Here is a 22,355-nt window from a genome sequence, read left to right on the forward strand (position 1 = left end):
AGAGTGTCCATGAAAATCTGTTAGGCAAATCTATCAATTTATCTGCTCAGGCATGTAGTCATAATTGTAGCAACAACAATAGATATGGAAATTGTAAAAGATATATACATGCAACTCAAGTTGCAACTGAAGGTTGCAATTGTGCTTCTGCTTGTTAATGAAATGCGCACACGAAATACCACAAAATTCGAAATGAATTAGGACCAACAATATGTTGAACTTGTTTTATACTCTAGCTCAAAAAGAGTAGTACACGAATATATAAATTCTTTGTCTACAGTTGAAGTATGTAGGATTTATTCAACAAAAATCGGAGTCCGCCTTAGAAACTGGCAGACAAGTTTGCCAAAAAGAAACTTTATAAGAAAAATATACATTAGTCAATATATAGGAACTATCATTTAAAAATGAGTTTGTTTAATGACAGAATGCACAACTAGCATAGGGTATTTAAGCTTCGACATCCGGAAAGAAAAGTGATTTATCTTGTTTTTCCAGTTTTACAGTTTTCCTTTTGTTTATGACTACAAAGGAAGCCTTAAAGAAGTGCCATATTTGCATAGACATGGAAGCCAGGTATTAAAAATAAATTTATTATTGGCTTCGTTTCCACATTGTTTGTTAGGAAACGTAATTTTTAAGTGCTGATTTGTGTGTGCTGGACAGCTCTCTGGTTGTTTTCAGCCGCATTAAAGCTGTGCGACTCGACCAGCTGAAGTTCAATTGAAAAGTTTGTCAAATTAATTAATTAAACTACACAGTAGCAGCAGCAGCAGTAGCAGCAGCAGCAGTAGCAGCGGCAGCAGCAGCAACAGTGACATTAATAATAGAAAGGCGTCCGGTTGTTGAAGTCAGCAGAGGACATGGCTCAAACTTGTTAGCGGCCAACAAGCAAACAAACAACTGTTGGAGGCATAGAAATAGCATTGGCAACTCAAATGGCGCAAAAGTTGTAAAGTTCAACGTGCAACTTTGTAGGCTGTTGCCTGCCGCAGAACAGTGGAGGGAGGGGCTGAGGGTTGGGTGCGAGTGTGTGGGTGTGGGTGTGGGGCAGCTTCTCCGTTCGGCTCGTAAAATATTTGACTGTGGCAACGCTTTAAGGCATCTTTAAAAGCGTTTAGTGTTTCGTGCTGTGCTCCATTTCAATTTCAGGCACATAAAAATCAACGCCAAGGCATTGTAATTAGTGCTGGGCTGTTTAGCCACTCCCCCAGTTAATATAACGGTGGGTGGCGCTGCCGTCCACCGCGCCTCAACAAATAGTTGAAAAGTTGTGAACTTGGGGACGGCCGGCTATCATTTTCGCATTGAATGCGACTTGGTTATGAGTGCGCGGTTTACGCAGCTCCACCAACCCACCCTCCGCCAGTCGACTGATAGATAGAGGAAGGGCTGCCAGTAAAGTTGGGCACAGTGATAAGCGCATTTGCTTGTTTATCAAGTCAGGCGATTCGAGCCGTAAAAGTTTTGCCCCCTGGTAGCCAAGCAGGCAGGAAGGCAGGCTGTGAAGAAGACAGCACTTCAAGTCATTAGGCAAGTAACTAACCTTTTGTTTATGGCTGCTGAATTTCTATAATAACAATTATGAAAATTAGACGATGCGACTCGCTGGGCGCTTGTGTGTATAGATTTTTGGGGGTTGGGCTGGGGTATGGGGCATGGGGAGCTTTGGTTTTGCTTGTAGCCACCATTGTTTTGACGGCTAATTAAGTTTCTGCCAAATAGGCAGAAAAGATGCGGCGCAGCGCAAAATATGCTTTCAAAATTAAACGAGTCATTGTGGCACAATTTAAGGCGTGTGGCTGACAGGTTTTTAACAAAATATTCTCATCTTTTACTTACTAATTGTGTTGGCATTTGGAAATAAGCGTGTGGACTCACCTGTAAATAAAACAAAAGAAGAAGCAGAAGACAATTCGATTAGCATATTTAATCTTGTATTATTAATGTTGTTGTATTTGTGTGTACAAATCTTTTGAGCAATCAATTCTAATTAAGCTAGGCCCTAATCAGTTTTTGTGGTTCTCATCAGCAGCAGCAGCAGCAGCAGCAGCAACAACAACAGCAATAAGAGACACAACATCATCATCAGCGATAGCCACAAAAACCACATTAAATGCGATTAATTATGAACTTAATTAGCAAAGTAATATAAAATAAAGTGCAGCGATTTGTGCCGCGAAACTTGTTGTTGTTGTTGTTGTTGCTGTTGATATTGTTATTGCTATTGAAATTGCTGCGGTTCACAGTGCGTTACGGGTCAAATAAATCCCTTTTAATTAAGAGATAAACAGAAGCAATTAAATTATTAATTATGTATACAAACACACATAGAAATATTGCATACTTTATGGCGCACATTTAATATACAAACGCACACTAACACACACCGTGTACTCAGTGTACAATGCACATAAATCAACAGCTTGCTTGTACTTAAAGCTGCTAATTGTTGCTAAATAAACGAAAATATAAGCAACATAAAATATGTATATACCAAACGGCTGAACTATTAATAATATGGGAGGTCAGTAAATAAAAACTGCAAAACAAAAACATTGTTATTCAAGTGTCCGACTATCAGATACGCTGTACTTTTTCAACAAGAGAGTGAAGGTGGGCCATGCAAAGAAAGAGGGGAGCAGAATTCACATGCTTTTCCTTATTGAAACAATTAAAATATTTCAATCTGTTAGTCTTATTTAAGGCCACGAGAATCACAGAGGAAGGCAGCATTTATTGTTATACACACTTACAAAGCTGCATTTCAATCATTTTACCCATTTTTAAGAGTTACAGGGTATAATACATACGATTCCTAGTTACGACTAATCCCAACTGAATTATCGATCATCGTTAGTCAGGCCTAAACGAAACGGCGCCGCAGCAAATATGTTTGCACTAATTGATTTCCTATAGCGCCCAGCTAGCCAGCAATCAGCACCTAAACACAAATACACACACGCACACACACATACACAAACAACACCCCACATACCTACATACACATACACTGGGCTTATTTGGCTATACATTGTATTGTGTTGATTGCATTTGCAAATTTTCACATGCAATACGATTATGCATATGCGTGTTTTTGATTTTCGGATTTTTCTCCGCTAATGTTAATACAATTTTGTGGGCGTAGCGTGACTAAAATATACATAAGCTAGTAGAAGGGGCTGACAGTGGCAACAAATTCGTTGTTGCTAGTTGATAAATCGCAGCTTATTGGCCAGGCAGCTGACCGGACACAAACGTTGTAAGCTTGGCAAATCAAGTCAAATGTCATTTGGAAGCAACAACAACAGCAATGGCAACAGCAACGGCAGCAACAACTACCAAAGAGCCGTTGCCTGTTTTGCTGACCTTTTGCATAATGAAAGTAACGTTGCGGCTGCCATTTTGTGGTTTGACAAATGTTGTGTCAAATTCGGCTACCCAGCCACAAAGCACACACACACGCAACCACACAGAGACAGCAACAGACAAGACCGGGTGAACAACTTTGTCAACAGCTAATGGAGTCACACACACACACACATACATAGGGCGAAAAATTAGCCGTGGTCGCACTTTTTGTAGGTGCAACAACAGCAACAGAAGTGGCCACATGACAGGCACCAGAGCGAGAAAAAGGCAGACACTGAGAGGTAAAGTTAGGGACAAGGACTACGTAACGGACACGAGCATACCGCACATGGCTCATGTTTGACTTACCAAACGGAGTGAGTGACCAGTAACAGTTCACCATAGCGGCAACCACTGCTGATGACAGCAACAATATCATCAGCGTCAGTAGCAGCAGCAGAAGAAGCAGCAGCAGCAGCGGAGGCGATGGTCAGTTGCAACATGAGCAACATTAAAAAAAACATTAAGCCAGAAATCACTTTGCAACCACGTCGTTTGTTGTGCGAGCGTTGAGGTTGCATACTAGCAACGGTGCGGGGGGTGGTGGATAAGGGCGTCATTTGAATCCACAAAATGCGGCTTACTTAGGCGCACAACTGATGATGATGTCGTTGTTGTGGCACGTTGTGCCCTGTTACCCAGCTAGTCACCCAACGGGTTGTCCTCACAATGATTTGTTGGCATTTTCGCGGCTACAAGCCAGTCAGCCAGAGAGCCAACCAGCCAGCCAGCCAGCCGGGCATTGAGCATTGTCTAAATACCACAACAGAGCGCCAAAGCAGCAGCAGCACAAGCGCGCGCTTAGCAGCAGCTACGTCATCGTATTACCAAAGGATGCTCTGTGTAAATGTAATCCTGGGGTACTGTTGTCTGGCCTGCTTGCTGCTAGTCACACTCCATTTATTTTTCACTCCTGCTGCTGGCTTGTTGTGTAAACAAATGCAACACGCAAGTTGCAAAAGGTTTTCGATCATTTTTTCTTCAGTTTTTAGGGGCGGCTGCTGCGACAAATGCATTTGCCAGCCAGCAGGCAGACGCATGCAATGCAATTTGTGGGCTAAATGCTATTGTTGCTGTTACTTGGTGCCGCTTTTAGAGCACTTTACACGCCTGTCAGAGACCAGACCCAAGTCTGGGGCAACCAGCTCATTTGCATATTTGGGCAAAGAGACGCGGCTCAACTTTGGCAACTGTTGCTGCCTTTTCAAGTGTTTGCTGTACTCTCTTGTCTGCGTCCTTGCCAAAAGCTAATGTAAAAGTTTGGTTATTGGGGGCACAGAGTTCGCCTTGCCCGCCAGGGCATACACTTGGCTCAAAAATTTGTCTAGCAACAATTTCATGAAATTTTAGCCAACAAAAATTAGCGAGTCATTATAAAAAGTCCGGGCCTTGTTCTTCGAGTGCAGCTTAGAACTAGACTTAATGAAGTTTTGTTTTGTTTGTCATGTAAAAAATGCAGGCAAACGATTGGAAAGGACAAAACACATACAAAAGGGAATTTTTGACCAACAAAGAAAACAGGCTAAATTGTAGCAGACTTCCGCCAAGTTTCATTGTTGGGAAAATGTGAGGGCTAAAAGTCAAGTCAATAAATTTGCATTTATTAAGACTTGAATTGTGTGGCAAACGGTTTGGCCCAAGAACAAATCAACAAAATAGACAAACAATTTGGCTAAAATGTAAATAATATACGAAGAGAAATGCATACACAAAGGGCTGAAATCCGAAATTATTTAAATCAAGAACAGAAACAGCACAAAATATTGTTGAATAAAATGTAGAAAGCAAATGCAATTTACACGCAAGCACCCACACACACGCGCCTTTTGATGCTTACACATGCATATGAAAAATGCCAAGTCACACAATGCTTAGAAGGACAGGTCAAAGGGCACAGAGGCTACCAGATTTGTGCAGCATCATCTCAGCGGGCGAGTCGGAGGTCGACAACTTTTGTGCGCTTTTGCATGCGAAATTTTTGGGATTTATACCGAAAAATGCATAAATAACTGTTAATATTTAATATTGTTAACTTGTAAATTTAAAATGAAATATGTGTGGAGCAGCCATGTGGAAGAGAGCATGTTGACGACCATGACGACAACGGCTGCTGCTGCTGCTGCCTCTACTGCGGCTGTTGCTTTGGTCAGCTTCGGTCAGGACTTTGCTATGGGACATGAATTATGCAGTTTTTAACAAAAATGCCACATGGCTTACTGGACTGCGCACAGGACATCCTCCTGATCCTGTGCAGAACGACACGACTAAAGTTTAATTGTTTCTGTTGCTGTTTCTGCAATTTTATTTGTATTTCTGTATTTTATTTCACATATGCATTTTACATACGCAACTTTTCAACAAAACTCGTGCCGCGCGACTAGTATGTCAAATTAGAAACATTTCTGTCGTTTACTTCATTTGAATGTCATCGTCAGCAATCAGAAATAATGTTGAAGGCGTGGAGGCAACGAGTCTGCGCGGGATTTACATAGTTAAGCACGTAAGCAAGCGCTATTCGAGAGTCTATGTTCAAGGGAAACTGTTTATGTAATAATCTAAAACAAACTGGAAAAATCTCGAATCTACTTTGAAAAGTTAATGAGAATGTGTAAACGAATATACGGGTATATCTGGATTAACATATATGTATATATGTATATACCTGACACGGCTGATACTAATGAAAAATACAGCTATGCAAGCAATTGTATATGTTTCCTATTTCCGGACTTTTGCAAAAAATTGACAATTACATACGTTTTCCATTGTACGACAATTGAGAAAGGGATTTTTTTATAAAATATTTTTATTATTTGAAATATAATTCGATTTTAATATAAATGTGCTTATAATTTTTTCACGAGTATTTGATTTACATAAGCAATAAGAAAAAACTAAGCTGCCAAAATGTATAAACTACTTTTTTTAAGGGTATTAAACAATGAATGCAAAGCGCCTAAGAACTTAAGTGCATTTCAATTAAAAAATGTTGGCCACTTTTCATGTTGCATCTGCCATTGCATAAATCATGAACACACACAAACCCACACACACACACACACATAGCAAAGCTGTTCAATATAAAACGTGTTGTGTGAAACAAACTAAGCGAACACACACACACACGCAAATGCACAAACACACACACACACCTCACAAGCTGAAATTCGCTGAATTTGGCCGCCTTTTTCCATTTTGCTGCGCCTAGCTGCAAATTCAGTTTTCGTCCGGCCAGCAACAACAATAACAACTTCAGCGGCAACAACCACAAACAATTTGGTCAGTGCCTAGCAAATTTAAAACTTTTAAGCACGCCACGGCACCCCGTTGTATGCAACGGCCGCTGACTGTTGAGACGCACGCACGCCTGGCAGCACCACCTAGCCCACCCAACCCGCCACTCTGGCGTCCGCGTATTCCTCACCCACTGGCGCAAAAGCCATAAAGTTTTTATTTATTTGCATTTGCTCACGTGTGCATGTTTAATTAAATTTGAAGCGCCAGAGCGGTCGCCCATCGAGTCGCGGCTTGGGTAAAACTTTTTTTTTTGGCCGCCAAAACACAGGAATACATGCGAGCTTGTGTGGCGCCACCTGCCGATCGTCAACGCGCTGGCACGAAAAGTTATGTCTAACGGCGGTTGTGTGTGTGTGTGTGTGGGTGTGTGGGTGAGAGAGCTACGGGTAGGTACACCTGCCCAGGCATATGATGCAGTTTACGTAACGAAAATTGAGTTGGACATGAACAAATTGCGGTTAGGTTGGGGGATTTGTTGGTTCCTATTTTTGTTTTGGTTTCGGCATTTGTTTTATATTTTTTCTCTCTCAATTTTTTTGTCGGCCTCTCCATGTGCAAGCTCTTGCAGTGGGAGAGGGGACGGGTAAGGGGCTATTTGTAATATGCAAATTGGAGCGTGACATGCATTTCGACAGCTTTGAAATGCCAAAGCTGTTGATGGTTTTTTTGTTATCTTTAAGATTGCGAGATAAGTGCCATCCTTTAAGGAATGTGCAAATGCTGCTTTTCGAGCTGCGGGCTCTGAATCTGTGCTCTTAAACATGTTATTTATCATATGAATTGTCAGTTGGAAACGGCGCTGAAAAGTAGGCAACGCTCGCGTGCGTTTTATTTTTCCGGCGTTTTGACTCGCATGACAAATGAGAAACAGACGCTGTTAGCAAAAATGCGTTAATTAAATTTTGTCTCTTAACTGCTTGAATGCGTAGACAAGCCCAAGGGGACATTTCCAAACACCCCCCGCTTCCGTACATATCATACACACATACCCACACACTACTACGGCTACGCCCGTGTCAGATTACGTTGCCTACTTCTAAGCGCTGACATCTTGTTTTGCCAGCAGCTCATAAAATTTGCAGCTTGTTTCAAGCATTTTGCCAGCTGCTTTAATATGCACATGTGAGTGTGAATGTGTGGCTGTGTGTGTAGAATTTTGCTGCGTTGAATTTATGCGCCTCATTAGTTGGTCCAGCCCCAGGAGTTACGCTCATCACCTTGGCTCAGGCTCAGTCACAGCATCATCATTAGTCACAAGTAGCGGGTCACAGGTCGCAGTGCTTACGTCGCCCAAAAATATGCTAAGCATTTGCGCAGCGTCAAATTAAATGGTTTCGACGATGTTTGACATATTTGCACAGTTTAGCTATAGCGGCGTCACGTGGCCCTCAAATACAAAAGCTATGTCAAAAAAAAAAAATATATATATATATATATATTTAAGAACATGCGAAGATTTTTCATATTTCCAGCAACATTTTTCACGGCGTTGAAAGGGTTGAGTGTCTCAAAAAAACAAAAAAATGTGAAAGTGCGCCAAGACACAAGACACATGAATTCTTGGCATAAGGGTGCATAAAAGTAGGCGTAGCTCGCATTGATTTTTTTTCGTTCTCGTTTTTTTTTTTGCACGCCGACTATTTTCCAACGTCGTCGCGGCTGCTGCGCTCATTCATTTCATTTCTCGTCTTGCGTTTTATTTTATGCTCTGCTTTTCATTTTTATGAGTGTGTATAAGTGAGTGGGTCTGTGTGTGTGTGTGTGTGTGTGTGTGTGTGTGAGAGAGTGCTGGCTGCTCCATGGTCTGCTTTGCTCAACTCTGCCTACTTTTTATGTGTTTTTATTTATTTGCGCCGCTTTGCAATTTCAAAAAGTGTTCGCGTGTAGCCCCAGACTAAGGCAAAAGGATTTGGCTTAGCCAAATCGTCTGGTCCGGGCCGAGCAGGCCGCCGTCCTATTTCGTGCTGCGCCGGATCTTGCGTGTTTCAGTGCCTTATATTGCAAAGCGAGCATAATAAATATTTGACGCTTCATAAATCTTTAAAGAGTTGCCAAAAGCAGCAGCATCAGAAAAGACTAAAGCAATCGCCTTGCGTCTCCTTTCCAGTGCCTGGGCGCTTCTCTTAATGGATTTGCTATTTTCCACCGCTCTACGCTTATGCTAATGAGCTGGCCTGACCCGTATGCCTGAAAATGGGCGGAGGCTGCAATCGGAAGCCACTGCGCAAATTTGACAATGAACAACAGTCCATGGAGTTAGAGCATAGAAGTTGGACAAGGCGAGGCGAGTAGACGGTGTTGGCCACTTGGGAAACCCTTGCAAATTGCATGGCCAAGAGCGGCTTGAAATCTTTGGCACAGTTTTCACTTGCACTTGGCTCGCCGCCATTTTTGATTTCCCCAATGATTTGTATTAACATTTCTGGCTCTACGCATTTCCATCCATAACATCCCCGCACATTTTCCAAGTAATTTAAAAGCCACACACGACCGGTAGGGAACGGTACGGAGTGAAGCCGATGCCGAGCGGTTGGATTTAAGCCACAACAACTACAGACAATGAACGTACGATCCGACCATAAGCGCATTATGCGGGTTGGTTGCTTCGGTCTGCTGCTGCCGCTTACCCTCCCGTTTTGGTTCGCACATAAATGAACTATTGTTTATAAACCAGATAAAACCGAGCGTATTTGCGTGGCTGTGTTGACTGACGCCTGACGCGCTTTTAAATTCTCATTGGACGCTGTGCACAATAATTAAAAGTTTGAGCCATATAATAACATTTGCTGTCAGATATGTATTTTACCCTTTGCTATTGATATCGGTTGCCCGACTTGAAAAATTTTACAATAAACTTCAATATCAATTTGAATGCAATTAATTTATTGTTTGTTAGTGATACGAAATTTGTTTTATTGGGTGTTTTCCGTATCCGTTAACACTACTGGATTAGTTTATTGATCGTTTTTTATAGCTTTTGAATGGCGTTTAAATATTTAGCTTTTGCTTTTCGCTTTTTCTACATTTAATTAAGATGTCGATCAATATAATTTCGATTTAATCAAGTCAAATTAAAATAGTTTTGAAAGCCCATTATATTAATTCCCAAAAAATCAATAAACAATTTTTGTAGATAATGCCCAAAGCCAGACAAACGTTTCAGGCTTAATTGTCTGTTATTAAAACAATTAAAATAAAAAGCCAATCTCTCACATGTCACAGTCAAATGAATTAATAGAACGTACACTATTCTTGTATTAAACTGAAACAAATTTACTCTTTAAAATTTAATGATGCCTGTATACAACTCACGAGTCTTTAAGCTTTGTCAGTTTAATTTTATTTGGAAAGAATAAAACTTGATTTAATGCTTGTTATCAAAAGAATTTCATGTAGAAAAATGAAATTAGTCAGATAAATCAAAATATTAAAGCCAAATAAAAATGTCTTTTGTTTAGAAATTAAATTTTGGAATTATGTAGATCAGGTTTAATTAGCTAATAACCAAACTTTTATTTTATATATGAGAAGCATTCGCTGCGCAGTTGTTTTGCGGATAACGTGCTTTACAGTTCATTAAAATTTGGCTCAGTGCCAGCAGCAATAAGCATTAAAGTTATGCCCATAGTTTGCACATAGTGTCTGGGGCTGGCACGTTGCGTGTAGCTTGTTGTTTGCGCTGTTGTGTTTGTTGTTAAGCGTGTTAACAGGCTTTATATTGCACACTTACACAAATACACACACGCAAACATATACACACTTATGCTGGCTGGCTGGCTGGCAAGGCGGCAGCTCTGGCTGTCTGTCTTATTAGCGTTCAACAACGGCGCCGCATGCTGCTCATTGAGCACACGCTTGACTTGCAGGGCCAGCTGGGTGGGGAGCAGCTGAGGTTGGAGATGTGCCGCCCAAACAGCTTTAAAATGGCATCGCCTTAAACTCTGGAAGCATACACAATTGCTGCGCAGCATCCTTGTGTGCGCCACCGGGCTGACAACTTTCGACAGTTGCCGCCCGCCGCAGCTGTACGTAGCTATTATTACGAGCATTTCATTTTTTCCATTGCTGTTGCCTGGCTTTGAAATAAAAACCGCAATTACTAGCGAGTAAAACATATATATATATGGCAATGAGAGGGCAAGTAAGCCAGCGAGCCTTCTTATATATATATTGTGTGTATGTGTTTGAGTGTATGTGTATGTTCGCATGTGTGTGTGATATAAAGTAAACAATATGGCGACACGCAACACTAAACAGAGGAGCCACGCGGTACAGGGAAGCCCACAAACAATGCGCCAAGCCACATCAGCGACGCCTTTTGTTGTCCTGCCTGCACACACAGTATATCACGCATACGTCGTGTTGTCAACGCCGCAACAGCAATCGCAACAATGTTGCAGCAACAAAATTGTTGACTGCAAGAGCAGCCAGACGAATGTGTGTGAGCAACTGCCCGAGCGCGACAACATTAGTTTAGGTTGCAAACAAAAGCTAGTTTCAAGCAAAAAGGGCGCAAAATGGAATTATACGAAGGCGTCAATCTGTGTGGCGTCTTTGTAAAATGGGTGTGTGTGTGTGGCTGTGTTTGGAGCAAGCAAGTTTGGGGTTGTGCTGCCCCAGCACCTTTTGGCTGCACTCATTGTGCGCTGAAGTGCGCTGCCATTAAGTCGCATTGTTTCTGTTTTGCTACTTTTCCTCGTTGAGCACAAAAATTGAGTAACTGCACGTGAATGAAAATGAAAACAAAGCCAGGACGAAGCGCGAGCACAGGCAACCGAGCCCTATAGTTGGGAGTATGGCCAACAAAATGGGCGAAAACCAGACCAACTTTCACGCTAAAAACTTTCTCATTTCTTAACTAGTTTTTGTTATTGTTAGCTGGTTTTATTTTCTTGTTGTTGCTGGTGTTTTTTGGTGCTTGCTGTCGCCTTCGTGCCCTGCACAAAATGCGGAAAATTAAATTGCCCTCGTTCTGGCTCGTTCTCTTGTTTGGCGAGACAGCCAAAAACACGGCACACACTCACACACCCACAGGACACTAAGAGACGGCACACACATACAAACAATAATTGAAATAAACACTTAAAAAGTTTGACTGCACGCTGCTGGCTTTGCCTTTGCCTTTATTTTTTTTCTTCTCTTTGTTGGGGTATTTTTTGTGTGTGCATTGAAATAGTTTTCTTGGTTTTAATGCCGCGTACCGTTGCAGCTGTTAAATTTTATTAAGCAGCTAACAAAACTTGAAACAATGGACAGATTTGCATCTGCTATTTGTGTTGTTGTTCTTGTTGCTTTTGTTGTAACTATTGTGTTAAACGCACACAGCCACAAGCAAAACGAATGGCAGACAATAACAGCGTTGCATACTTTTGTGCGCCGAAGAAATTTAATTATGCCAGGCAACTCGTTAATTACAAGCAAATAAATATAATTAGCCATTGAAGCGTTTAGGCAAAGGCAAAAGCAAGAGTCAAAGAATCGCCCTCAACGCAGAACACAGCCGAGCACATGTCCGGAGGCTACTTGTTCGTGTGTCCTTGGACAGGACAACATACAACGGCGTTCGTTGTATTTACATTTGAGCCCATACTTTACGCTCATTATGTGGGTAGCTGAGTGTATGACAATTGACCAGATTGAGAGAAGCCTAGACTCTGGTTGTTGCCGTTGTTATTGTCAACTTCAGTTTGATAAACCACTTGTGCTGCAGAGCTTGATAAAATGAAGTCGTTGACTGCCAAACATAAATCAAGAAGCCTACGAGGAGAGCACCTTGGCAAATATAATCAAGTGGCCTTTGATGTTACATCTTTATAATTGCCTGTCCCTACAAGATAAATTACAAGTACTACATACTAAATGAAATGCAATAAAAACAACAACTAATTTGTCTAGCATAGCTTGGACAAACAAAGTGCTAAACGGTTTTTGCAGTCACTTAAGGATAGCTAATTCATTTTATAGCAAAATTAGTAGTGTTGCAAAGCACACAACAGCATTCATCTCGAATTATAAGTTCAGAATCCAAATTTAAGCAGTATATTTCAGACTGACTACTAAACTTGTTGGATTAAAATTGTAAATGAAAATAAGTCAAATGAAAATAATTGACCGGAAAATTATTGAGTTGAGTCTTAATTAAACATGGCAAAATTATATTATTTAATTCATATTTGAAAGACCAATGAATATTTATTAATCTATTAACATTTGCGATTGCAAACTATTAAAATTGTCTATGCACAGTTAATAGTTTGAAGCGAATGCAATTTATTTGCTAACATTTTAAATAATATGCATCCTTATTAATACAATATCCAAATGCTTTCACTTAACTATATTAAGCATGGACACTTAGTAATATTTTGGCATTTTAGTCCTGCTGCCGCCCAAAAAGGGTTTTCAATTATCTAAAATTTTTCTATAGTTGTTATGGCTCTCGGAGGAGTATGCGGACAACGGAGCGCCCCTAATTAATTTGATATTTTCTGGCTGGAGCAGCACAAGTCAAGCTAAATTCGACGCTGCGGTGTAATAAGGCAGAAAAAATGGCACATAAATATATATATTTTTTTTTTGTCTATTCTACACACACAGACACAAACCCAGATACACACAGCTAAATGCCTTTTTGCGTTACCTTTTTATGGACATTCCACGCGTAGCGCTGCAAAAAGGAAATTAATATCAATTTTTAGCTTTGTCTATGACAGTGCGCTGAGTGTGGTTGTTATTGTTTTTCTGATGTAGATTTTTTCTGCTGTTTTTCTTCGTTTTTATATTTTCATTGCGTGCTTTTGAGCGTTATGCATGTGTCCTTTGTCCAGCCTTATTATATTAACAGCAATTACTCACAGTAATGCGCTCTCTTTCGCACACACTGTTGCTCTCGAGCTCTCTACACATAGTCATGACTGCAATTAACTTGATTACAACAGGAATGAAAGCTATTTTTGCTGTTGTTGTGGGCTTTTATTAGGTTGCACTGACCCAAACAGGGGCTTAACATACAGACCCTTACAAAGGCAACAACAAAACAAGCCCAAGCCTTTCGCATGGCCGGAGTGGCCGAGGGGCTACCCCGGAGGCGCCACCAACAGATGTACATGTTGATTTGGGCTGTCTACAGGCCCCCGATGGCAGCAGCGCTTGAACGAGTCGCTCTTTTAGCGGCGTTTGGTTTCGATTTACTTTGCTTTTATTTTCCACTCAAATTCAGTTAAATGCCTGCGGCTCGTATCTGTATCTGGGGCATCTTTTGAGTGCGCTTTCCTGATGGATATTATTTCTACACACAGACACACTGACACACAGACACACACTAACAGCCCGCCGCACAAGCTGATAATAGAACATTTGGCCGCAGGACAAATTATGCGTCCCTAACGCGAACTGCGCACCGCCAGCAACGACAATCAGTGTCAGCAACAGGAAGCTTCGGCTTTTCATTCATTTTTTTTTGTATGCATTCGCGTTTTTTCTTTTTCTGGTGTAATTGAAAAGCGCCAAAAGTCAAAGTGACAAGCACAGCAGCGGCAGAATTGGCAGCAAGGATGCGCGAAGGACTCGCACTCACAGATTGACAACAAGATCAGGTCACATTGACAAATGCTAGTCCTAACGAGATTTTACCGCTGCTGCCGCCGCTGTGGTGTTGTTGCTGTTGTTGATGTTGTTGAAGTTGGCAGCAGTCTGTGCCACATGCGAAAATTAATTAACAGAATTTCGTTTTTTTAAAGAAAACGCACTATGCATTAAGGGATGTGTGGCCCAGGGGCTGCAATTACCGTTAATGAGTTTAATGCCAAAGGCATCGACAAACACATCCCTAGAGCCCTTTTCAAAAAACTTGGTTTTCGTTTTTTCAGTCTGCCCTTTTTTTTTTCAATGAGCGGCACCCGTGCTAACCATTACCAAAAAAAAAGTGAAAAAAAGAACAGTGAAGTTTTCTGCCTTGTCTATTTTCACTTCTATCTACAGTTGATTTCATCTTGAACAGCGGAAAAAGTTGCACACAAAGCGCGCAACAAGTTTTTTGCCCGAAGTTTTTTGTAACATATCCTGCGAAAGTTTGTAAAGGGTTGCATGTGTCTTCATGATAGGTCAACGTTGCAAAGAACATTTGCTATACATGTTCATAGGGTATTTCCAGGTTGATCATTTAACTTGTTTTACTCTATCTATTGTCTGGGTTACAGAAATTACCCTTTTTTGCTGGGCACATTAATTTGCCCAGCTTCAGTGATTTTGAGCAGGCAACCCAAGCCGCAGCATGCACCTGTTCGACCTTTTAAGCATTTGACCAGTTCATTGAAGCGTTTTGTGTTTAGGTCAGAGGCTGGGTGAGCCCTTGGCTCAGTTAAGGCCAAGTTTAACCTTAAATGTGCCGCAAATAGCATTAATGACTGCCATGAGTTGAGAGTGAAGAACTGAGAGCTGATAACTCTGCGCTCGTATATCGTTGGCTTTCGGTTTCGCTTTGACTTTCGACTTAAGACTGTCTGTCCGACTGCCCGTTGGTCTATTCCTGTCTGTTGCCTTTTCGTTTTCTCTATTTTTTTTTTCTTGTATTAAATTGGCCAGTAAAAGCCAATTAGTTAGTTGTGAAGCTGTGGGGGTTTTACCAAGTGTTAAATTAATTACCTAATGGCTGCACATCACTTAGTTGACTTATTAAACTTTTAAATAAAACGCAAGTGAAGTGCGCACAGCTCCTGCCTTTTTCAGCATAGTTAATTATATTTGCTGATAAAAATGAAATTGCAGTTTATCATAGAAGCAGTGCCAAGTGCTGCACAAATAGCCAGTTCAGGTCAGTTAGGGTCAGGTTGAGAGGTTAGAGACTAGAGCGACAATGGCAAAACAAATATTAAAGCCAGACAAACATATGTGCGTGCATGTGTGGCTGACTCCTGCTGTACTCGGAAGTGCCAAGCCGTTGAGCTGGCCGGCTAAGATGCTTCTTGAAAATCCTGTTATAAAAATGGTCAGCCAGCAACTCATGCAATGCGATGAGACGAGAACAACAACAACCACACATACACACTCAGACACACAGACACACACTCATAACAACAAGAAAATAGCACATGGCAAATCTTGTGCCGGAGCAGTGAACAGGAGGCATGATCGGGTAGCGAAGCGAGTATAAGAAATGTAAACTTAAATATTTTATAGCATTAAAGCAACAAATAAAAGCAGCACCAGAGAGCCAGGCGAGCAGCCCAGTCCAAACCAGGCCAAGCCAGGCCAACAACCAGCCAGTCAGGCAGGTAAGTGCCGGGCGCACTAAAATAAAATTGCATACTTTATGGCGCTGGATGCGGCTGCACAAGGCGAACCGTTGCGTCGCAACGATGTGTATGTCTTCAAAGGCAAAGGCAACCCAAGAAAATTCGATGAAATTTATTTACAGTTAAAAAGCAGACAAATACAAAACGACGGAGCCGAGCAGCACTCCAGCCAAAAAGACTTAGTACGTGCGTGTATGAGATGTGTGTGTGCGGTTGTGTGTGCGGCTGTGTATGTTTATTATTTGAGTGAATTTATTTAAAATTCAATTAGGGCCCACATGCTCTGCTGCGCTACTACAACTGCTACGCAGGCTGCGGACAGGGCGTGTACAAATGAGAATGGTGTTTGTGCGGCAAGGATCACTATACACTATATATATCTGCATTGCGGCTTACCAAATGATTGAGTTTATACAGAAATTGTTCATCGATCCTTACCTGCAACAGAGAAAACGAGAGAAATTTATTAATTATTATTGAATATATTTCGGCGGACTTAAGCCCAGAAGAAACGTGTACAATTGGACAACAAATCTCTGTATTCATATAGATTTTTATATATATTCATAGAGTAGTTAAAGGGCATACAATATCAAATGCACGTATTTTAATTTACGGGTTTCGTTTTACAACAATTACTAAAATTTGAATTTTATTTTGCTTACAAATAAAGTACGACAAATCAAACAAATAGGTTATACAAATAAAAAGTATTTTTAAATTTTAACGAGCGCTATAATTAAATAATGAGCTTTGTTTTGCTTTTGTAGCAATGATTTCTTTAATTGTATTGTGTTCCTGACAATATTAAATTTCAGCAATTTTGACATTTTCTGTGCACATAATGAGCCCATTTTTGGCAGACTTTTTAATAGCCATTTCCAACTTGGGTCGTTCCCTACACTCTAGCCTTAGGCATATCATTTTCAAGGTCTCACTTGCAATCAAATTATGAGTAATTTATGCCGCTGCCTGCTGCCTACTTATAATTTTAATATCATGACACCCAAAATCTTGTTAAAGAAATCTCAATTATCTACTTTTATTGATTTGCAAAGGCAAGCAAAACACAGATGCTAAACAAGCGGAGCGAAGCGGAGATCCTGATGCTATTTACGCACCATTTTGTCGCTCTTCACTTTCGCTTTCGTTTCGCTTTCCGCTTTTGACAAACGAAATTTCGAACAAAAAATGCACGAAAACAATTACGATAAAATATATAGATATATATACGTATGTATATATGTATATACTTGTAAGTAGGTTAGGCCCAGGTTGCCGGCGTAGTCTTTGACAAGCCCTGAGCATGGATAAAAGCAAATTATGATAACAATAAAGATTTAACTAGAGGAGCTCGTGAAGTAGCAGCAGGCGGCATGCCGCTAGACACAAAGCCCTGCCACGAAACGACACGGCACGACCCGGCGCTCGACCAAGGCACATAGCGAAACAGGGACAATTTAAATAGACATTTATCTTGCCAAACGATAGCCCAGGTTGTGCAACCACACACATACACACACACGCGTGCCGTTGCCTTTAACAAAATTACAGCATTGCGGCTGATCCATGACGATGACGATAATGTGCGGGTTCTCATAGCTCGACAACGAGCCACCCAACCCCCAATCTTACCGCACCTCCCGACCAGCACCCATCACTCTCAACACCCCCTGTCAGTACCTTTCCGACATTGATGATGTGAACGAGAGTTGGTTCGGTTTTTTTTTGTTTGATTTTATTTATGCGCTTTCGTGTATTTTGGATAACAAGAACAGCAACCACAAAAATTTTCATAGCGTTCGGCTTTGCCTTCAGCGTGCCTACGCAGCCTGCTCTTCTTCTACTTGTTGTTGTTATACTCGCTCACAAAGTGAGTAGAGTATATTGGTTTTGCCCAATGTCGGTGTTTCTGTGATTTTCAGAATAGAGACTTTAAGCTTGGCATATATACTCTGGTATATCCTCGACAGTCAACCACTAGGGGCGTAATATATCAAATAAGGAATGAAGACTACCTGTGTACTCAATTAAATATCGGTTCATGAATTTTTGTCTGAATGGCAAAACGAGAAAGGCGATTACTGTTAGGGGTTAGACTGTCTTAAGCTCTCATTGAATTCCGAACGGGTATTACACAGTCATTTGTACCCGACCAGAACATTCCTATTTGTTTTTGTTTGCTGTTTTTATTTTCTTTACAATTTTTGGCTTGGCAAATGTTTTTCAAAGCATAAAAATACTTTTACATTAACTTGTTCTAACAACACGAACACACACACACACACACACACTCACACACACACACACACACACACACACACACACACACACACACACACAGTTCAAAAAGTTGTAGAAAAAAAATGATTTTTTTCTTCTACATTTTGCGTTGCTTTTAGCGCTCAACGACTTTGCCGCTTGCTGGCTTTTGCTCTTGTTGCTGTTATTGTTGTTGCCTACTTTTAAGAAAAGCGAAAGTAGCGCAAGAACAACAACAAGTTTCAGTCAGCGCAAATGTAGAGCGTGCCACGTTATGGCAAGTGTGTGTTTATGCCCAAAGTTTTGCCAAAAATAAAAAAAAAGGCAGTCTAACAAAAAAGTTGCCCTTCGCTATATCAACATCATTTGCGTTAAGTGGTTTAAAAGCAATGCGTGAAGAGTCGAGCAGTTACAAATATGCCAGAGCCTAATGCCGGCATCTTTATCTGCCATATTGACTGGCACTAGGCAACGCCGCTTCCGCCGCCTATTAAACTGCAATAAAGCTTTGCTGGCACGACGCCAGCAACGGCGCAACAGGAACCGAAACCAGTTGCTGCCACTTTGCCGCTTGCCGCCTTCCACTTGGCCTATGCCTAATTGGCTGTTGTCTGCCTGTTGCCAAAAACTGTTGCATGCTTTAAGGAGAGTGCCTAATAAAATTTGCTGCGCCTGACAATAAAGCAAAAAGCAACAAAATAAATAAAATAGCAGCACACACACGCATATATATGTATATATATATATATATATATATATATATATATGTGCAGGGAAAATGCCGAGCAATCTGAGCATATTTCATGGTGCTCTACGTGCTGCGATTTTTCCGATATTTTTTTTCCTACCAGAAGCAGCAGACGCAGGCAGGGCTGCCACCTGCTTGCCAGACTTTTCCTTTGTCTAGCACTTTGTATAGATCAAAATCTATCGATCAAAAGCGTATCGATAGCAGAGGCATAGACCGACACACACACACACAAACTCACGCACGCACACACACACACATATTTATTTATTTTGTGTATGTGTGTGGGGTATCCTTTTTATGGCTGCTGGCCAAATTTATGATTTCTATTCATGCACTTGCTTTGTTCAAAGGATTTCTGCTTTGTGTTCCGTTCCTTGTTACCTGTGCGCTGGCTCTAGTCAAGTTATTTATAAGCTTTAAATTTGTGCGTCAATTAAATTTACATAGAAAAACCAAAGCAGGCCAATAAGAACAATAGCGACGAACAAAAGCGTTAGCTAAATTATGGCAATTAAAGCAAATTAAATGTAGTTGAGAACCTGGCTAACAGGTAGCAGGGAAGCCGCCAGGCAGATGAAGTTACGAAAATGGGATATCAAAGTTCAAACGGCGCTCAATAAAGTTTACTAAACAAAGTGGGGCGATTGTTGTTGTTGCTCCTGCTGCTACTGCTGAGACTAATGAACCTGCCAAGTAACACAGCATTCGTAACATTTTAGAGAACGAAAACAAGAAAATGCAAAGCAAGAGCAACAGCAAACACCAAAATCTTGAACCACACAAAGTAGACAAATAGCCTCATCGGCAACGCGCTGAGGAAATTGATTTGCATAGCAACCAAAAGGAGCGACCAGTTCACCAGTTCTTTGCCAAAAACAGCATATGACCCAGCTTTGGTGCCTGGACGAAAATCGGAAGACGTACGCACCAGCATGAGGAGTGTTCGCTAAGCAGTTTAACTATTTAGGGCAACAACAGCAACAATGCAGCATCTATGGCAACTTCAATTTGCTGTCCATACCCCTGCACCACATCCACCCTAGCCCACACAGCGCCGCAGGCCGAAGTGTCAAAGACATGGCCCGAGCTGTACAAATGTTGACAAGCTAATGAAATGTGAGCAGCTCCTTGGCAATAGAATAGGTGGGTCTGTTGGTCGGGGTGTGGGTTGAAAGCGGTCAGAGCCCAAAATTGATACACTGTCACAACTTGACAAGCAGCTGAGTGTACGCTCCTTTAGCGCCCGCCACTCTTGGTGATGAACTGTCGCTCCTGACGATGTCAGGAAAATCCCAGGCGATTCAATCTGACGCAACTGGGCAGCAGCTATGGGGTGGCGGAGGGCCCTACCAAATTGTTGCTTAGACATTTGCTTATGCAAATCGAAATTATAATGAAATCAGCTATAACAACTCAACCATGAACGGACACGATGAGGGAAAATAGGTGGGAGAGTACTGGGAAATTCGGTTATGCTTTGCAAATTGAAAATCTATCGAATGGATGCAAGAGCTGGCGGCCTCGCCAAATACATCATTTGAACAGCGATTGGACCACATGTCAGTAGCAAAAGCAACACATAAACTAAGCATCTAAACGGGCCAGAATTTTACTGTCTTAACGAGCATCACATTTGCCACATGTATCATAACAGCTGGAGACACGCACCACACTCAGAGGACGGGTGGATGGGGATGGTTAATTCAAAACTGAATTCCAAACAATTTGCACAGTAAACTGTTGGACGCCCCAAAGTCATAAGTGGTAAATCACATCAATATGTAAGAGAGGCAACAACAGCCAAAAGCAAACGAGTCCTGAGTCCTGGGCAAGGATGTTTATCTGAGGACACGGCCGCATACATCGCTAAAATTGGTCTAGAACCGGACTACGATTTGCTATGCAATTTTACACACTTGACCATTAAACGTAGCCATTGGGAGCAGTTTGCATAGCAATGAAGCCAACGGCTGGCCCTGTCGTACCGCAGGCAAAAGAAATGGAATAAAAGCCGAGCCGTAGTCGGTCAACTTGATGAAGTATGAATGATTACAACGGCATAAGAGTTGGACAGAGAAAAACTAGGCAGCAAGAGAGAAAGAGAGAGGGACAGAGAAAGATGGCAAGCATAAGCGTGCTCATCTTTATCCACATTGAAAAGGTGTAGTTGACTGTAAAAACTTCAATGAATAAATTTTTTTTATGCGTTGGGTCATCTCGTAAAAGACATAAATAAAATAGACATTTGGTCAGTCGCACACACACTCAAAATATGGAAGACCAAAGTAAATTGATCGAAATGAAAATGTTCATAAATTTACATAGACCCAAAATATTGTAATTGAGCGTTCAGAAAGCGGCACCTTGAAGTAGGCAATGCCAAAAGGAATTTATGTGCGAGCAGATAAAAGCCAAGTTAAGTCCCAAACTAACTGTCCAACTCAACTGGCAGCCATTTAACCAATTTAAGCAGCCACACTGTGCGGCAGACAATGGGAGCAGGACGAGACATTTAAATTAAATAAAGAAACCTCCTGACACTTGACGATTTGTCATGTTGCCACAATAAAACGTCACACAGTCAAGCATGTTAAAGCCAGCCAGCAAGCAGCAGGCAAACAAAGAAAAATATGGAAAGAAAGAAAATAAAACAGCCCGATGTAGATTCTATGAAATTATGACAAACTGTCTCGAAAATGCTGAAAATACTGTTAACGTTTTGAGTGTGCCAACAAACAGACACGGCCAAGAAGCTGGGCAAAGGAGCACAAACCCAAGAAGTGTAGGCAACAAAAAAATAGAATAGAAAAAAATGAACTGATGCTGCCTTTGTTGACGAACGTGGCGTATGAGCAATGTCTGCTGATGAAAATGATGAAACAGCACAAAAATATGCCAAGAGGGGGTACAACGGCATGCAAATACAATGAGCTTTGAACTGGAGCGGAGGGCGAGGCACTGTTTCTTTTGGTTCCGTTGCTGTTGCTGCATTTATGGGCATAAAAAATTGGCGCCGGCACATTTGCCGCATTTACACACACAATCAAGCTCGTTTAAGTGTGTTTGTGTGTGCGATGGCGAGGGGGAATTGCTTAAAAGCTGGCAAGGAGCAACGAGAGCTAAAGACGACAACAGAACTGACAATGGGGCAGCTGCAATGGCAATTTTTTGACAGCCGCTGCCTTTTTGATATACCCTTGCAGGGAGGGTTATATGATTTTTGTTATGCAATGTGAATTTGACATTGACATATATATATGCCGAAACAAAATAGAATTTAGCTGTCCAAATATGGAAAACATATTGTTTGCGCATAAATTTGCCCAAAACAATTAAATAAG

The 22,355-nt window shown here is 41.3% G+C and overlaps 1 protein-coding gene across 9 annotated transcripts in view; it reads right to left on the bottom strand.

The window, feature by feature from the left end:
- Positions 1–22,355, bottom strand: part of LOC115771628 (polypyrimidine tract-binding protein 1) — a 159,793-nt gene that overhangs the window by 53,090 nt on the left and 84,348 nt on the right. For 5 of the 9 annotated variants that reach the window (XM_030717419.1, XM_030717412.1, XM_030717414.1 and 2 more), the window contains one exon: positions 16,398–16,439. The exons of 3 other annotated variants lie outside the window; for them this stretch is intronic. In XM_030717419.1, the coding sequence (XP_030573279.1) occupies positions 16,398–16,439 (42 nt within the window). Of the gene's footprint in view, positions 1–1,842; positions 1,882–16,397; positions 16,440–22,355 lie in introns of all 9 variants that reach the window. One more of the 9 variants, XM_030717413.1, reaches the window with a different exon arrangement.

Source organism: Drosophila novamexicana, unplaced genomic scaffold (assembly GCF_003285875.2).
Source record: "Drosophila novamexicana strain 15010-1031.04,08,12 unplaced genomic scaffold, DnovRS2.1 tig00000108-arrow-pilon, whole genome shotgun sequence".
Classification (NCBI taxonomy): Eukaryota; Metazoa; Arthropoda; class Insecta; order Diptera; family Drosophilidae; genus Drosophila; species Drosophila novamexicana.